The 18,877-nt window shown below is 50.9% G+C and overlaps 1 protein-coding gene and 1 pseudogene across 2 annotated transcripts; one reads left to right on the top strand and one right to left on the bottom strand.

Moving 5' to 3' along the window:
• The first annotated feature begins 350 nt into the window (after window positions 1-350).
• Window positions 351-1,959, top strand: LOC311434317 (sterile alpha motif domain-containing protein 12-like). Its single transcript, XM_084514434.1, has 4 exons — window positions 351-403; window positions 752-878; window positions 1,118-1,370; window positions 1,463-1,959. Exons 2-4 carry the CDS (start codon window positions 801-803, stop codon window positions 1,465-1,467), a joined length of 336 nt encoding a protein of 111 aa, XP_084370560.1. The 5' UTR covers window positions 351-403; window positions 752-800; the 3' UTR covers window positions 1,468-1,959.
• A 5,339-nt stretch (window positions 1,960-7,298) lies between these two features.
• Window positions 7,299-16,473, bottom strand: LOC311434075 (interferon-induced very large GTPase 1 pseudogene; annotated as a pseudogene). Its single transcript, XR_014698903.1, has 2 exons — window positions 16,355-16,473; window positions 7,299-15,669 (listed from the first exon to the last, which is right to left on the bottom strand). The product of XR_014698903.1 is annotated as an interferon-induced very large GTPase 1 pseudogene (transcript).
• Window positions 16,474-18,877: the final 2,404 nt, after the last annotated feature.

Raw genomic sequence — 18,877 nt, 5'->3', positions numbered from 1 at the left:
CGCGCTGGAGGTGAGGCTGCTGCGGTGCGCCCCGCATTGATCTCTGTGGGGGCTTTTACCCCGTGGGACGGGCTGCGATGGGCCCCTTCTGCATCTAACGGGGACGGGAGAGGGGGGAGCCTTTGCAGAGCTCCTGCACCTGGTTGTGGTAAGGATGCTGCCCCGCTCTGCCCTCCTCCAACCCCTGGAAAACCTCGTGTCTGGATCTGGCCGGGGTCTCGCCAACCCCTGGAGCTGTGTGGGGAGGGTGAGGCCAGGGCTGGGGTAGGGCAAAGAGGAAGGGGGAGCACGATTGGAGCTCGCAGAGCAGCCGCCGCGCCCCTGGCAGCCCTGGGTGCTGTTGGGGTGCCTGCAGAGGGAGCGCCCGGGCAAAGGTTCCTTTTGCTCTCCTGCTTCCCGTGCGGTGGGTTCCTGCTCGACCCAGGGCAGAGCTGTGAGCTGCAGGGTGGTGGGGAGGAGGACGTTGGGCTGGGGAAGGGGTCCGGGCTGGCTTGGGGGTGCCAGGGCACGCCGGAGCCCCCCGGGGCTTGCGGAGGTGGTGGGGAGCTGGGGCTGGTCTCGCTTCCCGGGTGTGCCCGGCTCCGTGCGCCCACGCGGCAGGATGGGTGCTGGGGCCTTGTCCCAGTTCCAACTGGGGGGACGGGAATTGGGTGGGCAGGAGGGGGCTGCACTGGCGGAGGGCAGCCACCACACCCCAGGGGATGGTGTGGAATAGGGGTGCAGGGGGCTGTGCTCACCCCAGCTTTTGCAGCCCCCTCTGTAGGGAGCCCCAGCTGCCCCGCGCCCTGCCGGACCCCCACATGGACACCGAGGTGCAGGATGGTGCCGAGGTGCAGGATGGTGCTGAGGCTCTGTCAGAGGGATGTTCGCTGGCCGAGGTGAGTGAGGGCAGGGGCTGGGGGCTGGGAGAATGTCCCCGGGGGCGAACGGGAGACCCCAAGGGGATGTGAGCACCGGCACCAGCATGGGCACGGGGATGGCAGAAGGGTCCCATTTTGGGGAGGAGTGGAATTTGGGCATGGAGCAGCCAGCCTGACCCCGTATCCCCCACGGGGCTGGAGGGACGGGCTGGGGGTGCGAGGGGGCACCCCATCTCACCCCTCTCTTCCCGGTGCAGGTCTCGGAGGGGCCCCCAGCACAGTGGTCGGTGCCGGAGGTGTGCGCCTGGCTGGATGCGCGGTGCGGGGACGGGGACCTGGTGCAGCTGGCGGCCGAGCACGGGGTCAGCGGCCGGGCCCTGCTGCGAATGACCGAGGGGACCCTGCGGCGCATGGGGGTCGCCCCCCGCAGCCGGCGCCGGGAGCTGCTGCGGGAGCTGCTGGGGCTGCGGCTGCAGCAGGAGCTGGAGGAGCTGCTGAGCATCGCCGGGGGTGAGCATCCCCATTAGCGCATCCACGGGGGGCACCGGCCGTGAGGATGCCGGGGGTGCCTCCAGATGGACTGTGGTCACCTCTGTCCTCAGAGTGACGCGGACAGGAGCTTGCGAGCAGGGAGGCGATGCCATGGGATGACAAAGCGGCGGCTGGAATTAAGCACACGACATGGAAGCGATGCTGGAAGGAGTCCCGAGGCTACCGTGTCCCCCAGAAAAACCCAAACCTGGCTGGAGAGGCAGGGCTGTGCGAGGAGAAGGAGCCTGTCCTCGCCCCTCGCCCCCTGAGCCACCCGCTGCCGGGTGACACCGGGTCCCACAAGGTGCCACTGCACCCTGCGGGGTGTGGGGACCCCTGTGGCAATAACCCAGCCACCAGATCCCGCTGCAAGCCCAGGGTGTGAGGGATACAGAGAGGGGACACGGAGGTGTGACACCTTCCTTGGCTGTGCCCAGGAGCAGCGCATCGATGGGGGAGCCCACGAAGGAGGTGCCGGGGCATCCTCTGCCTCCGACCCCGGGGCTGGCAGGGTGTGCAGAGCAGCAGGGCAGGGCTGAGGGCCTCAATAAACATGGCTGGAGCCGTGCAACCACCGGAGTGGCTGCACTTGAGGGATCTGCTGCCTCCCAGACAGCGAGGAGAGGCAGCCTTGGCTGTGGGCACGAGGTAGAAGGCTTCCCACTCCTTGCTGGGAGCCTGTTGTACCCATGCACGGCAGCCCGGCTGCATATGGGGTCCTGGCACCCCTCGTGTGCTTGGATCCCCTGAGGGTCTGGGGCACAGCCAGGGCAGCCTGAGGGTGCCAGCGTGGTGGGTGACAGGGGAGTTACTGGGTGATGGGGGCTCGCTCCCAATTTCACAGAATCACACAGAATTTCTAGGTTGGAAGAGACCTCAAGATGATCGAGTTCAACCTCTGACCTAACGCTAACAGTCCCCACTAAACCATATCCCTAAGCTCTACATCTAAACGTCTTTTGAAGACTTCCAGGGATGGTGACTCCACCACTTCCCTGGGCAGCCTGTTCCAATGCCTCACAACCCTTTCAGTAAAGAAGTTCTTCCTAACATCCAACCTAAAACTCCCCTGGCTCAACTTAAGCCCATTCCCCCTCGTCCTGTCACCAGGCACATGGAAGAACAGACCAACCCCCACCTCGCTACAGCCTTCTTTGAGGTACCTATAGAGAGCAATAAGGTCACCCCTGAGCCTCCTCTTCTCCAGGCTGAACAAGCCCAGCTCCCTCAGCCGCTCCTCGTAGGACTTGTTCTCCAGACCCCTCACCAGCTTCATCGCCCTTCTCTGGACTCGCTCAAGCACCTCCATGTCCTTCTTGTAGCGAGGGGCCCCAAACTGAACACAGTACTCGAGGTGCAGCCTCACCAGAGCTGAGTACAGGGGGACGATCACCTCCCTAGCCCTGCTGGTCACACTGTTCCTGATACAAGCCAGGATGCCGTTGGCCTTCTTGGCCACCTGAGCACACTGCTGGCTCATATTCAGCCGACTATCCACCATCACTCCCAGGTCCTTCTCTGCCTGGCAGCTCTCCAACCATTCCTCTCCCAGCCTGTAGCTCTGCTTGGGGTTATTGCGCCCCAGGTGCAGGACCCGGCACTTGGCCTTGTTGAACTTCATGCAGTTGACCTCAGCCCATCGGTGCAGCCTATCCAGATCCTCCTGCAGAGCTTTCCTACCCTCAAGCAGATCGACACACGCACCTAACTTGGTGTCATCTGCAAACTTACTGAGGGTGCACTCGATGCCCTCATCCAGATCATCGATGAAGATATTAAAGAGGACCGGCCCCAGCACCGAGCCCTGGGGGACGCCACTAGTGACTGGCCTCCAACTGGACTTGGCTCCATTCACCACGACTCTTTGGGCCCGGCTATCCAGCCAGTTTCTAACCCAACAAAGCGTGCGCCATTCCAATCCATGAGCAGCCAGTTTCTTGAGGAGAATGCTGTGGGAGACGGTGTCAAAAGCCTTGCTGAAGTCAAGGTAGACCACATCCACAGCCTTTCCCTCGTCCACCCAGCGCGTCACTTTGTCATAGAAGGAGATCAGGTTCGTCAAGCAGGATCTGCCTTTCATAAACACATGCTGACTGGGCCTGATCACCTGCTTCCCCTGCAAGTGCTGCGTGATGACTCTCAGGAGGATCTGCTCCATGAGCTTCCCTGGCACTGAGGTCAAACTGACAGGCCTGTAGTTTCCCGGGTCTGCCCCCTGGCCCTTCTTGTAGATGGGCGTCACATTTGCTAGCCGCCAGTCAACTGGGACCTCCCCCGATCACCAGGACTGCTGATAAATGATGGACAGTGGCTTGGCCAGCTCCTCTGCCAGTTCTCTCAGTACCCTTGGGTGGATCCCATCCGGCCCCATCGACTTGTGCACATCTAAGTGCCGTAGCAGGTCACCAAACAGTTCTTCATGGATAATGAGGGCCACATCCTGCTCCCCATCCCCTTCCACCAGCTCAGGGTACTGAGTATCCAGAGAACAACCGGTATTGCCGCTAAAGACTGAGGCAAAGAAGGCATTGAGCACCTCCGCCTTTTCCTCATCTCTTGTAACTAAGATTCCCCCCACATCCAGTAAAGGATGGAGATTCTCCTTAGTCCTCCTTTTTGTGTTGATGTATTTATAGAAACGTTTTTTGTTATCTTTAACGGCAGTAGCCAGATCGAGCTCCAGATGAGCTTTGGCCTTCCTAATTTTGTCCCTGCACAGCCTCGCTACATCCTTAAAGTCCTCCCTAGTGGCCTGCCCACTTTTCCAAAGATTATAAACCCTCTTTTTCCTCCTAAGATCAAGCCACAATTCTCTGTTGAGCCAGGCTGGTCTTCTTCCCCGCCAGCTCGTCTTTGGGCACGTGGGGACAGACCGTTCCTGCGCCATTAAGATTTCCCTCTTGAAGAGCGCCCAGCCTTCCTGTACCCCTCTGCCCTTCAGAACCACCTCCCAAGGGACTCCACCAACCAGTGTCCTGAGCAGCTCAAAGTCAGCCCTCCGAAAGTCCAATACAGCGGTTTTACTGGTCCCCTTCCTGGCCTCGCCAAGAATAGTGAACTCCACCATTGCGTGGTCACTCTGACCAAGACAGCTCCCGACAATCACATCCTCCACCAGTCCTTCTCTGTTTGTGAAGAGAAGGTCTAGCGGGGCACCACCCCTGGTAGGCTCACTAACCAGCTGCGTCAGGAAGCTATCTTCCACGCTCTCCAGAAACCTCCTAGACTGCTTTCTCAGGGCTGTGTTGTGCTTCCAGGATATGTCAGGGAAGTTGAAGTCCCCCACGAGTACAAGAGCTGATGATTTCGCAACTTCTGTCAGCTGCCTGTAGAATTCCTCATCCGTCTCCTCATCCTGGTTTGGCGGTCTATAGCAGACCCCGACCAGGACACTAGCCTTGTTGTCCCTGCCGATCCTAACCCAAAGGGACTCGACCTTGTCATTCCCAGCCTCGAGTTCTACAACCTCGAAAGACTCTCTAATATAGAGAGCCACACCACCACCCCTTCTGTGCTGCCTGTCCCTTCTAAAGAGCTTATAGCCAGACATTGCAGCACTCCAGTCATGAGACTGGTCCCACCACGTCTCCGTGATGGCAACCAAGTCATAGCCTGCCTGCCGCACGATGGCTTCCAGCTCCTCCTGTTTGTTACCCATGCTGCGTGCATTGGTGTAGATGCACTTCAGCTGGGCCATTGCCTTATCCTCCGGCCTTGCCATTGTTCCCCCTGGCACAGCCCCAACAATCCTAGCCTCAGCCCCATCCCCCTTCCTACCTAGTTTAAAGCCCTCTCAATGAGCCCTGCCAGCTCCTGGCCCAGGATCCTTTTTCCCCTAAAAGATAGGGACCTGTCTGCGGCCATCAGGCCAGGTGCTGAGTAAAGTGCCCCATGATCAAAAAACCCAAGATTTCTGCGTTGGCACCAGCCCCGGAGCCACGTGTTTAACAGGAGGGCTTTCCGTGTCCTCTCTGAACCCCTCCCTGCCACCGTAGGGATGGACGAAAACACCACCTGCACTCCCGCTCCATCCACTAACCGACTCAGTCCCCTAAAGTCCCTTTTGATAGCCTTGAGGCTTCTCTCTTCGATGTTATCACTGCCCGCCTGGACTATCAAAAGAGGGTAATAGTCAGAGGGGCGTACCAGGTTAGGAAGCTTCCTGGCAACGTCCCTGACCCTGGCCCCAGGGAGACAGCAGACTTCCCTACAGGTAGGGTCAGGCCGACAAATAGGGCCCTCTGTTCCCCTAAGAATCGAGTCTCCAACAACAATAACCCTCCTGTCTTTCTTGGTGGAGGCAGTCCTGAGGCGTGGAGTCAACCTCCTCGCCCTAGGCATCCTCCTGGGAACACTTGCTACCTCTTCCTCAGCTACTGGTCTGTCAAGCTCCAGGGCCTCGAACCTGTTGTGTAAGGGCACCTGGGAATGCGGGGCCGGAAGGGGAGGGCGTCGCCTGCGATGTCGAGCAGGGACCTGTTTCCATTCCTCCTGAACTCCCAGATCCCCTCCCTCTGCCCGACGGGGACAGGGCAGGGGGTCCACCCCCATTTGAGGAGTCTCACCTCGATACCTCCCCTTGAGGCCCTGCAGGGAGTTACTCCACAAGTCTATCTCTCGCTCACACTCCCTGATGGCCCTCAACCTCTCCACCTCCTCCTTGACCTCCTTGAAATACATATGTAATGTAAAATTATATACTATATATATAATATAAAATATAATTATATACATATATCATATCATATCATATCATATCATATTACATTACATTACATTACATTATATTATAATATACAATAAAAATATATAATGATATATATGATAATACATATATGATAAATATATATGATAAATAAATAAATAAATAAATATAATGTGTAATTATAATTTAAATATAAATATATATATTGATATATATAAGAGCAGGACCAAGGAGAATCTCCGTCTTTTACTGGAAAATGACTACGGAGGATAAGGAAAAGGCTGAGATTCTCAATGCCTTCTTTACATCTGTCTTCAGCAGTCAGACCAGTTATCCTCAGGGGCTCAGGCTCCTGACCTGGAAGTCTGGGACGGGGAGCAGAATAACCCCTCAACAGTTCAGGTGGAAAGAGTAAGAGACCTGCTGCTCCACCTGGACTGTCACAAGTCCATGGGGCCAGATGGGATTCACCTGAGGGTGCTGAGGGAACTAGCAGATGTGATTGTTGAGCCACTTTCCATCATCTATCAGCGGTCTTAGTCAACTGGGGATGTTGCAGATGTCTGGAGACTTGCAAATGTGACACCCATCGATAAGAAGGGAATGGGCCCAGGTTGTGCCAGGGGAGGTTCAGGCTTGAAATGAGGAGACATTTCTGCTCAGAAAGAGCAGCCAGGCATTGGGATGGTTGCCCAGGGAGGTGGTGGAGTCCCCGTCCCTGGGGGTGTTCAAGGAGAGGATGGACGTGGTGCTTGGGGACATGGTTTGGTGGGTGACATTGGTGATCACGTTGGACATGATGATCTTGGAGGGCTTTTCCAACCTTCATGATTCTAGGATTCTACAGGAAAGCTGGGGTGGGACTCTTTATCAGGACGTGTAACAATAGGACAAGGGGTAATGGCTTTAAACTAAAAGAGGGGAGATTTAGCTTAGAAATGAGGAAGAAAATCTTGAATATGACAGCAGTGAGGCACTGGCACAGGTTTCCTAGAGATGCTGTGGATGCCCCATTCCTGGAGGTGTTCAAGGCCAGGCTGGATGGGGCTTTGAGCAACCTTGATCTAGTGGGAGGTGGCCCTGCCCATAGCAGGGGGATTGGAACTAGATGATCTTCAAAGTCCTTTCCAACCCAAACCATTCTGATTTTATGATTCTAGGAGAATTGTGGCTCACCTTGAAATGAAGCACGCAGAAACCAGTCCAGTCCAACGCAGTTTATTAGCAAAGACTACAAAGCATTATAATGAATCACCACTCTTGACAGCTCTTCAGGAGACTCTGGTCATTGGGTTTGCAGCAGGATTGCAGGAAAAGTGCAGAGTAAACACCCCCTCCCACTGCACTGGTGCAGGCAGAGCCACTTCCATGTTCTCCAGGCCCTTTTTGTTCAGTTGCCACCTGCCTGCACAAACGCTAAGCTCACGCACTGCTGACAGCTGCTGAGGAAGCTGCAAAGCTGTCTAATTCTCTACATTGGTTATAAAGGGCTTTTACCCAACACAGAAGTGCTTGGCAAAAGCAGTTGGGGTGGCTAGGAGCTGGAGGGAACTTTGCCAGGCCCAGGCTCATGAATAGGAATGGCTCATGGAAGTGGGGGCACATCTTAACCTAGGACATATACCTAATAACCACACAGTTAAAAATCACTGTCTAAATCTGCATAGGCTGCTGCGTTAATTGCTTTAATGGCATCAGAAAAAGAACAGAACCTGAGTACTGAGTTTATGAATGCAAATAAGAATCCCAAAAACCAAAACAGCCAAGTTCCCCACAAATGTTCACCTGCTCGCCGACCCCGCTATCCTTTCTGCAAGTGTGACAAGTATTGCTGCAGGGAAACTGTTCTTTTGCCAGTGTCATGTCTTTTCCCATAGCAGCTGATAAAACTGGTCCTTTCTAATGCTGCCTTCACTCTTCATCTGGCACTTGGTCTTGATCTTGGCGGTATGACTGCTTCCTGCAGGAATATTTTTCTAGTTTGCTTTAAGACAAAGCTGATGTAAATATTTATGGCAAGAAAGGAAGAGGACTTTGACTTTATCACACAGCAAGGGAATCGCTGAGCAGCGGCATGAGAAGCACACCTTACTTCGCCGAAGGTTGCAGCAATTACATTTAGTTTTATTGACATGGTTTAAGTCATAATCATTACAAGAAGATTTTGTGGTTATCCTCGTATTACGTTCTTCAAAAATGCAAAGCACTTGCAGTTTTTCCTTCATACCAACTTAGCCTAACATTTTTCCAGTTCAGCGAGTGCATTCTGCTTTGTAACTGTCTTCCATGAAGCAGGGATTTCTCCTTTGCCATGAAATTTCCCATTGTAGTGTTGTTCTAGCTGTGTCCTGAAAGAAGACACAAACCATTTCCAGTATGCTTGCATGGATGGATCAGGAAGAATGCTCCAAGTGGAAAAGGGAGGTCCTGCATCCCGGTATTTCTTGTAGGGGATCCATGTGTCTTCACCAATCCCAAATAAGCAGTCACTTGAAACAAGGCTAGAACAAATATCAATGACTAGGTTGTCTGTTTTATGTCTTTTAGATCCTATCGTTTCATACCATCTGCGTCCTGTCAAAACTTGTGGACGATGGAAGACAACCCGGTGGTCTCCATCATGGTTTGGCATAGTGTTAGTGCAAACAGCCCCACAAAATGGACACTGCTCCGGGCACCCTGCAAACTGCTCAGCCACTATTGTGTGAGGCTGCCTCTCAAAGGAGCTCATACGAGCTTCTTCAAACTCCTTCCTGAGATCATACATAACGGGAGACAGTGCCTTTGTCATGGCATTATTCAGGAACTCTATGTCTGTTATCTCCTGATGTTCAATGCCCTTCAGGTTGGTCCTGGGCAAGCTTAGCACGTCTCCAAGTGCTCTGCAGAATTCATCCAGCCAAAGAGAGATTTTATCCTTTCTGTCTTTTCTGTCTTTGACAACCGTGGTTGATGCAAAAACAGCTGACTTTATGCTTTCATAGTAACGAGAGAGGGATTCTCTTAAAAACATCTCTAGCCTTCTGTTTTTATCTAAACAGTACGTCTCAACTTTTGTCTTAATGTAATTATTTAAAAAGTCTCCTGGGGCATTAAGATAATACATGAATTTTTCAAAATTTTCTTCTTCTGCTAGGTATTTCAGCATGTAATATTCCAGAGTGGATCTATTGCCTCCAAAATCTGGAATTTTATCCTTCACGTCTCGAGCTATGTCAAGAGCTGTCTTCTCATAGATGGCGTGTCGAAGAGCTGGGGCAATCTTGCTGCACAGGAAATCAGCAAATGTTGTGATGCAAGAGGCTCCTTGGCAGGAAATCTGGAAACATTTGAAGAAGTCTTCTCTCTTGCTCTCCAGGTAGACGACTGGATCATTTGCTTTCCTGAATGCTGCATGCATGTCTTTAAACCTTTCTGCTGCCATTCTGCACAGGTACAGTGATAATTCCATTTTGTAATTTTTATTAAAACTGTAATTTGCAGTGGTAGGAACAGACTTCATACCTTCCTCCACTTCATTCAGTATTTCATGAATAAAAGTTTGACTGTAATCCATTTTGTCCTTTTCCTTCTTCTCAATGTTTGCCTTCACACGCATTATGATGCTATCTGTAATGCGGTGCATGTTGTTCACATCAGCATTGTCCAAACTCTTAGAAAATATGCGGAAGCCTTTTTTCTTAGACACATGTTTCTCTATGTCAAGAGAAAATGTATTATTTTGGTATAAATTCAATATTTGTTTAACTACATTAGGCTCCTTAAAGTGGTCTAGAAGGACATTTTCTATGTCCACATCGATGTCCACCTCTTCCAGAGGGGGAGCAGCAGAGGACACTTCAGCAACCCACTGCTTCCAGATAGAATTGAAGCGGTTTCTCAGTTCACTTTCACCTAATTTCTGGCCTCTTAGAGACAGGGCCAACTCTCTGCTCTTTCTCAGGAGCTTGTTTTCATATGTGGACTTCCTCTCATCCAGTTTACTCTGGCTCTTCTTTACTTCTATAAGTTTCTCACACTTCCTTCGTGTTTCAACAAGAAGGGACTCTCTCAGTTCTTTCAGCTTCAGTTCTGTGCTGCATTTCCACTGGATCAGTATTTTATGGTCTCTGTCTTCACTGAAGAATGTTTCCATGTTCTTGGTGATGGCATCACTTCTCTCTTGCACCAGTTTTTCAAGGTGTTCCGTGGTGACCTTGCCCAACTCCCCGTTCCGCACCTTGTTTTCCAGTTTCATTTGCAAGTCTAAGATGTGACTTCTCAGCTGCCAGGTCCACTGACTAAATGCAGTTTCCAGTTTCTTGTAGGCAGCAATCTCCACTGAATTCTTGAAGCTGAAAACAAAGTTTTCATTCAGCAAGGCATTCCACAGGTCACTAATACGAACTTTCAAGCTGGAGAGCCTCAAAACGCTGCTGTGCGATTCCTTCTTGGCAGCTTGGAGAATTTTGCTCTTTAATTCCTGGACGTTCTGGCTGTAGGTGGGGTTGGGCGGTGCCATCGGTGGGTTTCCTTCCCACAGGTGAGCAAAGTAATGAATGTGGGTTTTCACGTCAAAGCGGATGACATCGCTGAAGCAGGTGATGTCACAGAATTCCTGCTGGGCCGCAATCACGGTCATTTCATCCAGCTTTTCCTGCAGACGTCTTAGTCCTTCCATGTTCTTTTCCTTTGCAGTTATTTCGCCCACGTTTTGGTGCACAAAGAGACAGCCTGGGGAAATATTAACTTGCTTCATCCTCAGGAAAGCCTGCACAGCAATCTGAAGGACGTCTTGCATTTCCGAAGGATTTTCTCCAAAGATGTTGATCAGAGTCATGTTGCCGATGCCAATGACAAAGGTGGCCAGCTCATTGTCATGGTTAAGTGACTGCTTATTGGCCATCTCTATGGCACGAAGTCCTTCTGTGTCAACAACGAGCATGTAATCAAAGCTCAAATCCTGTTGGAGCTTCTCGTCCACTTTAATGAGCTGCATAAACGCTCCCCGGGTGCACCTCCCTGCGCTGACGTTAAACTGGAGACCAAACATGGCATTCAGCAGGGTTGACTTCCCTGTGCTCTGGATGCCAAGCACGGAAAGCACAAATACTCGCTTGTCCCCTAGCTTCTTAATTAACCTGTTAAAGATGGCTCCAATCCATTGCAGTGGTACATAAGAAGCATCACCATCCATCAGCTCAATGGGATACCCTAAAACCATCAGATTGGCAGCAATTTCAGGTAGTTTGACATACCATTTTTCTTTGGAGGTTGTTGATTCCAGTGCCTCATAAATCTGCCCCACCTCTCTCAAAATATGCTCAAGGCCAATGGACGAATCATTGATTTCATCAGAAAGGGCATCTAATTTCTTCATCAATTTCATTTTCTGGTTGTTGTTTTCATTGTTTTTCTTTATTGATACAATTTGATACCATACCTTATGGTACTCTCTCTTCAGCTCATCAAGGTGATCAGAGGAGATGTCATCCATGAAGATCTTCATCCACTGCAGAAAGAATTTCTTGGTATTGTCTGGCTGTGACTGGAGAAAGTCAAGGACTGTTTTCATCAACTGATTGAGGGGAATGGCTTTGCCTAGTTGCTTTCTTCGTATTGCAGACTTCTCCGATTCAATTTGGCTCCGATGATGCTCTATGCTCTTGTTCTTCTTTTCCTGCAAGTGAGTGAGTTCTTTGTCCTTTTCAGACCACATGTACCACAGTTTTCCCTGAAGAGGCAGTAGCTGTGATTTGATCTCAGACAACTTCTCCTTCTTCAAAAGATTCACCAGCATGATTGCCGTTTCTTTGGCTGCCACGCACGCTTCTGCATCTTCATCGACTAGGAAGCCGTGCTCGCGAGCTGTGCTCAGGCATGCATTGAGGCTAACAAGCGTGCTCGACCCTTCCACTAGGTCTCGGATGGTTTTTGTCAGCTCACCCACTAATTCTGCTTCATTTCTGTTCTTGATCCCTATTCTTACGTTTTGGCCAGATCGGCCAGCTGCAATGCTGTCTTTCTCAGTGAAAAGGCAAACCAAAGGCCTCTGAGACTGCCATAGATCATGTAAAATTTTCCTGCCTTTCTCGTTGCTCTGATCCAACTCAGAAACAAGAACCACGTTCACGGCAGAGATCTCCTGTAAAAACTGCAGCTGGGGTTCATGATCCCTCGCATCTCCGTGCAGGTTACAGAAAGCAACAGGGCCGTTAAAGCTGTCGTCGTCGCTACCACGGGGAAGGTACCAGGAGATCTCCACAACACCTTTCATCAGGAAGCAGTCTTTGGTGCTGCCTTTGCAATGGCGGTGGAAAAAAGTGTCGTGTTTTTTCGTGCTCAGTAGGGCATTCAGGAGCTGAGACTTGGAAGAGGAAGGAGAGCTGCCGATGCGGAGGAAGGACACGATGGGCATCTCTGCCTGATAAATGAGTTTGTTTTTGTGACTGCTAATCCTCGTCTGCTCTCCCGATCCCTCCGTCCCTTTCCAGCTCTTCTTGATTTGGCTGAGGGACCAGAGAGGGAATTCTATCTGTGAAGTGCCCGGGTTTGGTACCAGGAGGGGTAGTGCAAACTGGCAGAAAGCGAGCTTGGATGAAAGGTACTGTCTCATGAAATCATCAGCACAATGAAAAATTGCCATCTGGAGGTCCATGGGGTGCACATGACTCTCCCTGCTTGCAGATTCAGGGGCTCCTTTGTCCAAGTCACTGCGAAAGTCATCAAAGGAATCAGAGGGCTCGTGCTCCTCCCCTGAGGTGTTTGGTGTGGGAACAACTACTGGCTTACTCGTCTCCTTGCAAGTCAGGTACCTCACCCGATAATCCACGGTCAGGAGCCTTTGCAGGAAGTAAAATGGTAGCTCGCTGTCCTTGCTGGGCTGGCTGTCGTGTACAGATGTCTGGTGTATGATGTGGAAATCTTCTGTGCCCATTTTTCTTGGATAGTACCTTTCCAGCCCGAGGCGCTTAAGTAAGTTGAGGAGCTCTGGGCTTGCAGCGGCTTGACTTGCTTTGGATTTGCTGCTGTCTGATTTGGGTTTGCACTGACTGGGAGGCTGCATGCCTTGAAAAGCATCTTCCAGGTGTCTGGTTATACTGTCTTTGTTCAGGTTGCCAGATGTGTCCTCCACTTGCCCATTGATGATGGATTGCAAACCTCTTTCCAGCCTCTCCCAGTCTTTGAATGCAGTGTGCTTTTCAAGGAGAGCTTTCATCTCTGTGGACCATGTGTTTTTCATCTTTTCTTTCATGAAAACTAAGCGGTCATTCTTCTGCTCAGGGGTCACCTTCTTGTTTTCGGATGTTATGGTGAGCCCCGTCAGCAGCAGGAAGGCCTGAGCTCTGCAGACATCCTGTTCCTTCAGGCTCTGATACTCGTTATGTGCCACGCGCATTTCCTGTATCATGAAATTAATTTCTGGACACCCAAGGAGGTACTGAAAAGTGCTGCTTTCTACTTGGTATCCCGTGCTGGTTGTAACTAAGAGCACTAAGAGTTCTATGTCTTCCTGTGCCCTTTGCTGCAGAGACTGGAGCAAGGAAGAAACAGACTGGCTTACAGTGAAGGTGGCTTTGATCTTTGCCTCATGAATCGCAGATGCAGAAGTTGCTGGTTCATAGGTGACTTCCTGGATGTACTCCTTCATCTGCTTCAGTGTCGTATTGAGATCTTCAAGACTGGAAATACTGTGAGTTTGGGGAAGTGTGTGCTCCTTGTGGAAGACCCACTGCATAATGAAGGAAGTCTTGGGGAAGTCCTTGACAGAATAGATGTGAGGATCCAGCAGGCACTGCAGCAGAGATTTGATGTAGGTGGTGTTTTCTGGAGAAGACTTCTGGCAAAAAGAAACAGTGTTCACCAGGAACTCCTGCAATGCTTTGTCTGACAGACATATGTTGATCCAGACACTGTGATTTTTTGTTCTCTTATTCAGACCCTGTTTAAAATCTAACAACATGAGCAGTTTCTTTTCATCCACTGTCCCCTCCCAGGTCTTTACTTGCTCCAGGAAAGCTCTGGCTTCTTCTACAGCACTGACCAGTTCCTCTCCAAAGATCACACCGGTGCTTTGATTCGTTAGCTCTTCATAGACAGCCCTGAGGCTGCTGCTCATTTGATAGGAGGATTTAAAATCGCTGCTGTGGTTGGACAGGATTATGTCCCACACTGGGATCAGCTTTGAGCCCCGGTCGATCACACACCAGGTTGTGTTATTGGCCACAAGCCCGCATTTCCACTCGGGAAGGGAATCCGTCTCTGCTGGGCCCCCTGTTTTGGTCACATAGAGCTGAACTGCTCTGTGGGTGCTGCTTCTGTCTCTTCTGTGAAATGATGCCTGTGAGCTGGAGTTTGAAGCATCCCCCTTCACTCCCCACTTGGTACCGAAGCCACTGAAGCTAGCGCCGACGTAGCTGTTCAGTGCTTCAGATGTTTGTTGCTTCATCTCATCCCATTGCTCTGCCCTGAAACCTTCGGCACATGCTTTCCACCAGAATATTCCCCCAAAGTGGAGGGGTCCCTGGTTCACGTGGGACCCAAACCTGCTGAAGAAGCTGGCACACCTGCTCTTCAGTAGGAACCTGTCTGCCTCCTGGGTGATGCTCAGAAGCTGTTCGATGTCTTGCAGCTCTCGCAGGGCTGCATCTGAGAGGCGAAGCTGGTCCTTTTGGAAGTAGTAGGAGGCCAGAGGGATGTACTGGTACTTGGTGGTGCAAATGTACGCCTGCTCCGAGCGTGACCGATGGGAGTCCTCTGACTGTGAGGACTTGCCGGAATCTACACCTGTTTCAACACTGAGCCCCGAGAACCTGTCACTGGCAGAAGTGCTGATGCTGAACCCCAGCTGCTCCATGGACTTGGTGAAAGCAGCTTCTGCTGCAGAGGAGGAGAACTCCTTCCTCTCAAGCAGCGACCCTTGCACTGGACCAGTGAGCATGAAGCCATCAGGGACCCTGATGAGTTGCTCTCGCTTTGCCAGCACATCCTCCAGGCTCTTGGTTTGGTAAATCCCCTGCAGAGCCAGGCCTCCCGATGCCCGCCTCAGGACCTCCTCGTCAGAGACGTTCTCCCTCTTCCCCATGGACTTCTCCTGCTGCTCCAGTTGCTTCCGGATGCTCACCAGCTCATCCAGCAATGCCTTCTCTGGAGGTGCCCAGTACTCCCTGGGAATGTCCATGGCTTGCTGTAGGGCCTCCTCTTTCTGCATTATCATTTCCTTGCTGTGGCTGCGGCTCTTCTGCATTTCTTCCAGCTCCCATAGGATTGACTCGGCTTCTTCTTGTCTTTGCTTCATCCTCTCCAAGTGCTGTTTCTGCAGCTCATCAACAGCTGTTTCATTGCCTGTGATTCCCAGGAGCCTTTTGAGTGCCTTGGTCTCCCAGTTATACCGTCCTTCACGTGCCAGTTTAAGGTAGTCTTCATATTGTAGATGTTTCAAAGCATTTATGGACTTAACACCCAGTATCTCTGACAGTTTGGGGAGCCAGTATTCTTCATCAAGTCCTTCCTTCTCAAATGCTTCTGCCAGCAATTGCTTAGCAATTCGTGCCTTTTCCCCAGCAGCTGCTCTCTCCTCCTGTGACTCCATGGCTGTGGAAGGGGAAAAGAGACTTTTGTTACATCAGGTTAGAGGAGGCCACCACCCCTTCAAAGAGGCCTCTCCATAGTTCCCGGCCCATGGATTTCTTCTGCCCTGCTGCTGGAACCCATCCTCGGGCACCCCTGAGATAGGGAGACACAGCCAGACAGACACATGCAACCACTGGCATGGCTGCACAAATAACCATGGACAAGGCGCTGCCTTCAACAGCACCCATGTATAACCTAGCAGGAATGGTCTCACCCTGGCTCCTCGTCCTTACAGCACTCGCCCACATGAGGTAGAGAAAGGGATTGCCTGGTGAGAGGCAATCTCTGGCCCATCAAGTAGCAACTGGAGACTGGATGACCTTAATGAAGCCAACACTCTTGCCATCCACATACCCTTACACTTTTGTCATGCAAAACTACTAACTAAGGGAACAACGATGGTAAATTTCCTAGAGGGGAAGGCATATGAGGAGTGTCTGAAGTCACTTGGATTGTTCAGCCTGGAGAAGAGGAGACTGGGGGGAGACCCGAGGGAACGGCATGGAGCTGGGACAGGGGAGGGTCAGGCTGGATATCAGGAAAAGGTTCTTCACCAAGAGGGTGGTTGCGCACAAGAGGCCCAGGAGGAAAAGGGGGCTCCCTGTGTGGCCCCTGCCCTGCCCAGCGCAAGTCAGCGGGGACCTACCTGCCCTCCCTGGTGCTCTGCAGCTTCTGCACCGCCTCAGCCCAGCTCCGGCAGCCTCTCAGCCCAGCTGCTGCACCGCCTCAGCCCAGCTCTTGCACTGCCAAAGTCCAGCTCTTACCCACCCCTTACAGAGCCCCAAGCCTCTTGAAGCTTCCTGTTTACACAGCAGGGAGAGGCTTTCTTCTTTCTTGGAAGTCAGGCCATTAGATGATACAGCACCTGAAAGTGAAATTTGGCAGCTGCTGGTTGTGCTGGGGCTGAGCCAGGCTGCTGGGGCATCTGCATCCCAAGCCCCAGCCAGGGGGATATGGTGGTTTTACTTTGCTGGGCAGCTGAACTCCACCACAATGTGCTCTCACTCCCCCTCCTTTGAAGAAGATGTGGAGAAGAAAGTACACTTAAAAGAAAACAAAAACCAAAAAACTCATGGACTGAGATAGTGAATTTAATTTAATTTAATTTAATTTAATTTAATATAATATAATTTAATCTAATTTAATTAAATTTAATTTAATCTAATTTAATTAACAGAGAATGGAAGAGGAAAAAGAAAAGAAGGAAAAAACAAAACAAGCAGAAAAAATAAACACAAGTGAAGGCTGCACGGAAGCATGGGGAGAGAGAAAAGAAATTCCTGTCTACTTCCCATCAATGAATGACGTTCAGCTAAATCCCAGGATGCAGGGCCTCAATGCATATAGCGGTTGTTTGGGAGGACAGAAGTGTTCATAATGAGAGCCCCCCCCCTCTCCTTCCCCTCTTCTTCCCCTCTTGGGGATGGACCCCGTGGTACGTACACATATCTGGAGCAGTTCTGGAAGAGCTGCTGCCTGTGGGCAGACCCCGCAGGCTCAGTTTGGGAAGGATGGCAACCCGTGGGAGGCACCCCGCGTGGAGCAGGGACAGAGAGTGACCGAGAAGGAGCGGTGGAGATGAAGTGCCATAGACCGACCACAACTCCCATTCCCCCATTCCCCTGTGCTGCTTGGGGGAAGGAGTTGGAAGAGGGTGGATGATGGGAAGGTGCTTTTGGGTTCTCTCCTTTGTTTCTCATTTCTCTAGCTTGTTAGTAATAAGCAATAAATCTTACTATCTCCCTATGCCGAGTCTGTTTTGCCTGTCGCAATAATTACTGTGTGATAACCTTGTCCTTATCTCAACCTTTGAGCCCTTTTCATTGTATTTTCTCCCTGCTCCCCTTTGAGGAGGGGGAGTGAGAGAGTGGCTGTGGTGGAGCTCGGCCACCCACCCAAGTAAAACCACCACAGAAGTAGACTCAACAAACTCCTTGGGTAAAAGGGAGTTTAGAAGTTTAAAATTCTACTGTGTAGAATTTTATAAAAATCAACAGGGAAAGTCCAGAGTCGGGCCAGCTTTGTGGAAATGCAACTTGGCACTCAGATTTGTGAAATGCTATAAAAACCAGTATCACAACCTATTGTGTGTATCTGGAGTATTGCACACTGGGTAAGAAATGTGAACGCTTTATCAGACTGCACTTTGACCCTGGCTCCCCTCAGATCCTCATAGACAAGCAGACGGCGTTTGAGCTGGATGGGCAGCATGAGGTGGATCAAAAACTGGTTGAAAGGCCATGGACTGGTTTAGTTGGAGGCCAGTAACCAGCAGAGTACCCTGGGGTCAGTAGCGGGTCTGGTTCAGTTTGACTTTAATCCTCATTGATGATGTGGGTGATGGGGCAGAGGGAGCCCTTACCAGGTCTGCAGATGGCACAAAGCTGACAGGAGCAGGGGATACACCAGAGGGTGCTGCAGCCGACCCGAGGGATCCGGCCAGCCTGGAGAAATGGGTCAGTAAGAGCCTCCTGCAGTTCCACAATGCCTCCTGCAGTAGTTTGGCCAGCATATAGGCCTGAGAAAGACTTAAATTTCTATGTTAATAACAAATCTTCACTTTTGGAAGAAGAATCAAGAAGAAAAAGGAAACAGGAATGGAAAATCAAAGTGGCCACCTGCTCCCCGGCCACAACAGGAACAGGTACAGAGAAGATGTTTGAAATGCAGGCAGATTGGTCATTTTGAAGGAGAATGCCCTGAACTGAAAAGGGAAGAGAGATTGTTCACTATCAAAAACTCAGAATTAGGCAGTCAGAGGTTCTCTGAAGAGTCGTCCCACCAAGACCCTTTGATAAATTTGGAGGTGGGGCCTAATAAGGAGTCTGTATTCTTAGTAGATAGAATTTGGGGCAGCCAAATCATCCTTAGCTTATAAGATACCAGACTTAATTTGACTAGTAATACCTTAAGAGTAACAGGGTGTCGTCGTTTAACCCGGCCGGCAGCCACACACCACACAGCCGTTCACTCACCCTCCCCCCTCCCTCTCTGGGACGGGGGAGAGAAATGGAAAGTGAAACCTGTGAGTTGAGATAAAGACAGTTTAATAAGACAGGAAAATAATAATAACAAAAGTAATAATAACAATAACAATAATAATAATAATACAATGGTGATAATAGGAAAATAATAATAATATGTACAAACAAGTGATGCACAATGCAAT

The sequence above is a fragment of the Aythya ferina genome (genome assembly GCF_964211825.1).
Source record: "Aythya ferina genome assembly, chromosome: 3".
NCBI classification, from domain to species: Eukaryota; Metazoa; Chordata; class Aves; order Anseriformes; family Anatidae; genus Aythya; species Aythya ferina.
Note: the sequence above shows the minus strand (reverse complement) of the source record. Positions and strands in the feature narration are given on the sequence as shown.

What these genes read in the sequence shown, in the direction of transcription:
- LOC311434317 (XM_084514434.1), top strand. Translation starts at nt 801, where the DNA reads ATGGACACCGAGGTGCAGGATGGTGCCGAGGTGCAGGATGGTGCTGAG. An exon ending in AGGGATGTTCGCTGGCCGAG is followed by an intron (nt 879 to 1,117) that starts GTGAGTGAGGGC and finishes TTCCCGGTGCAG; the next exon opens with GTCTCGGAGGGGCCCCCAGC.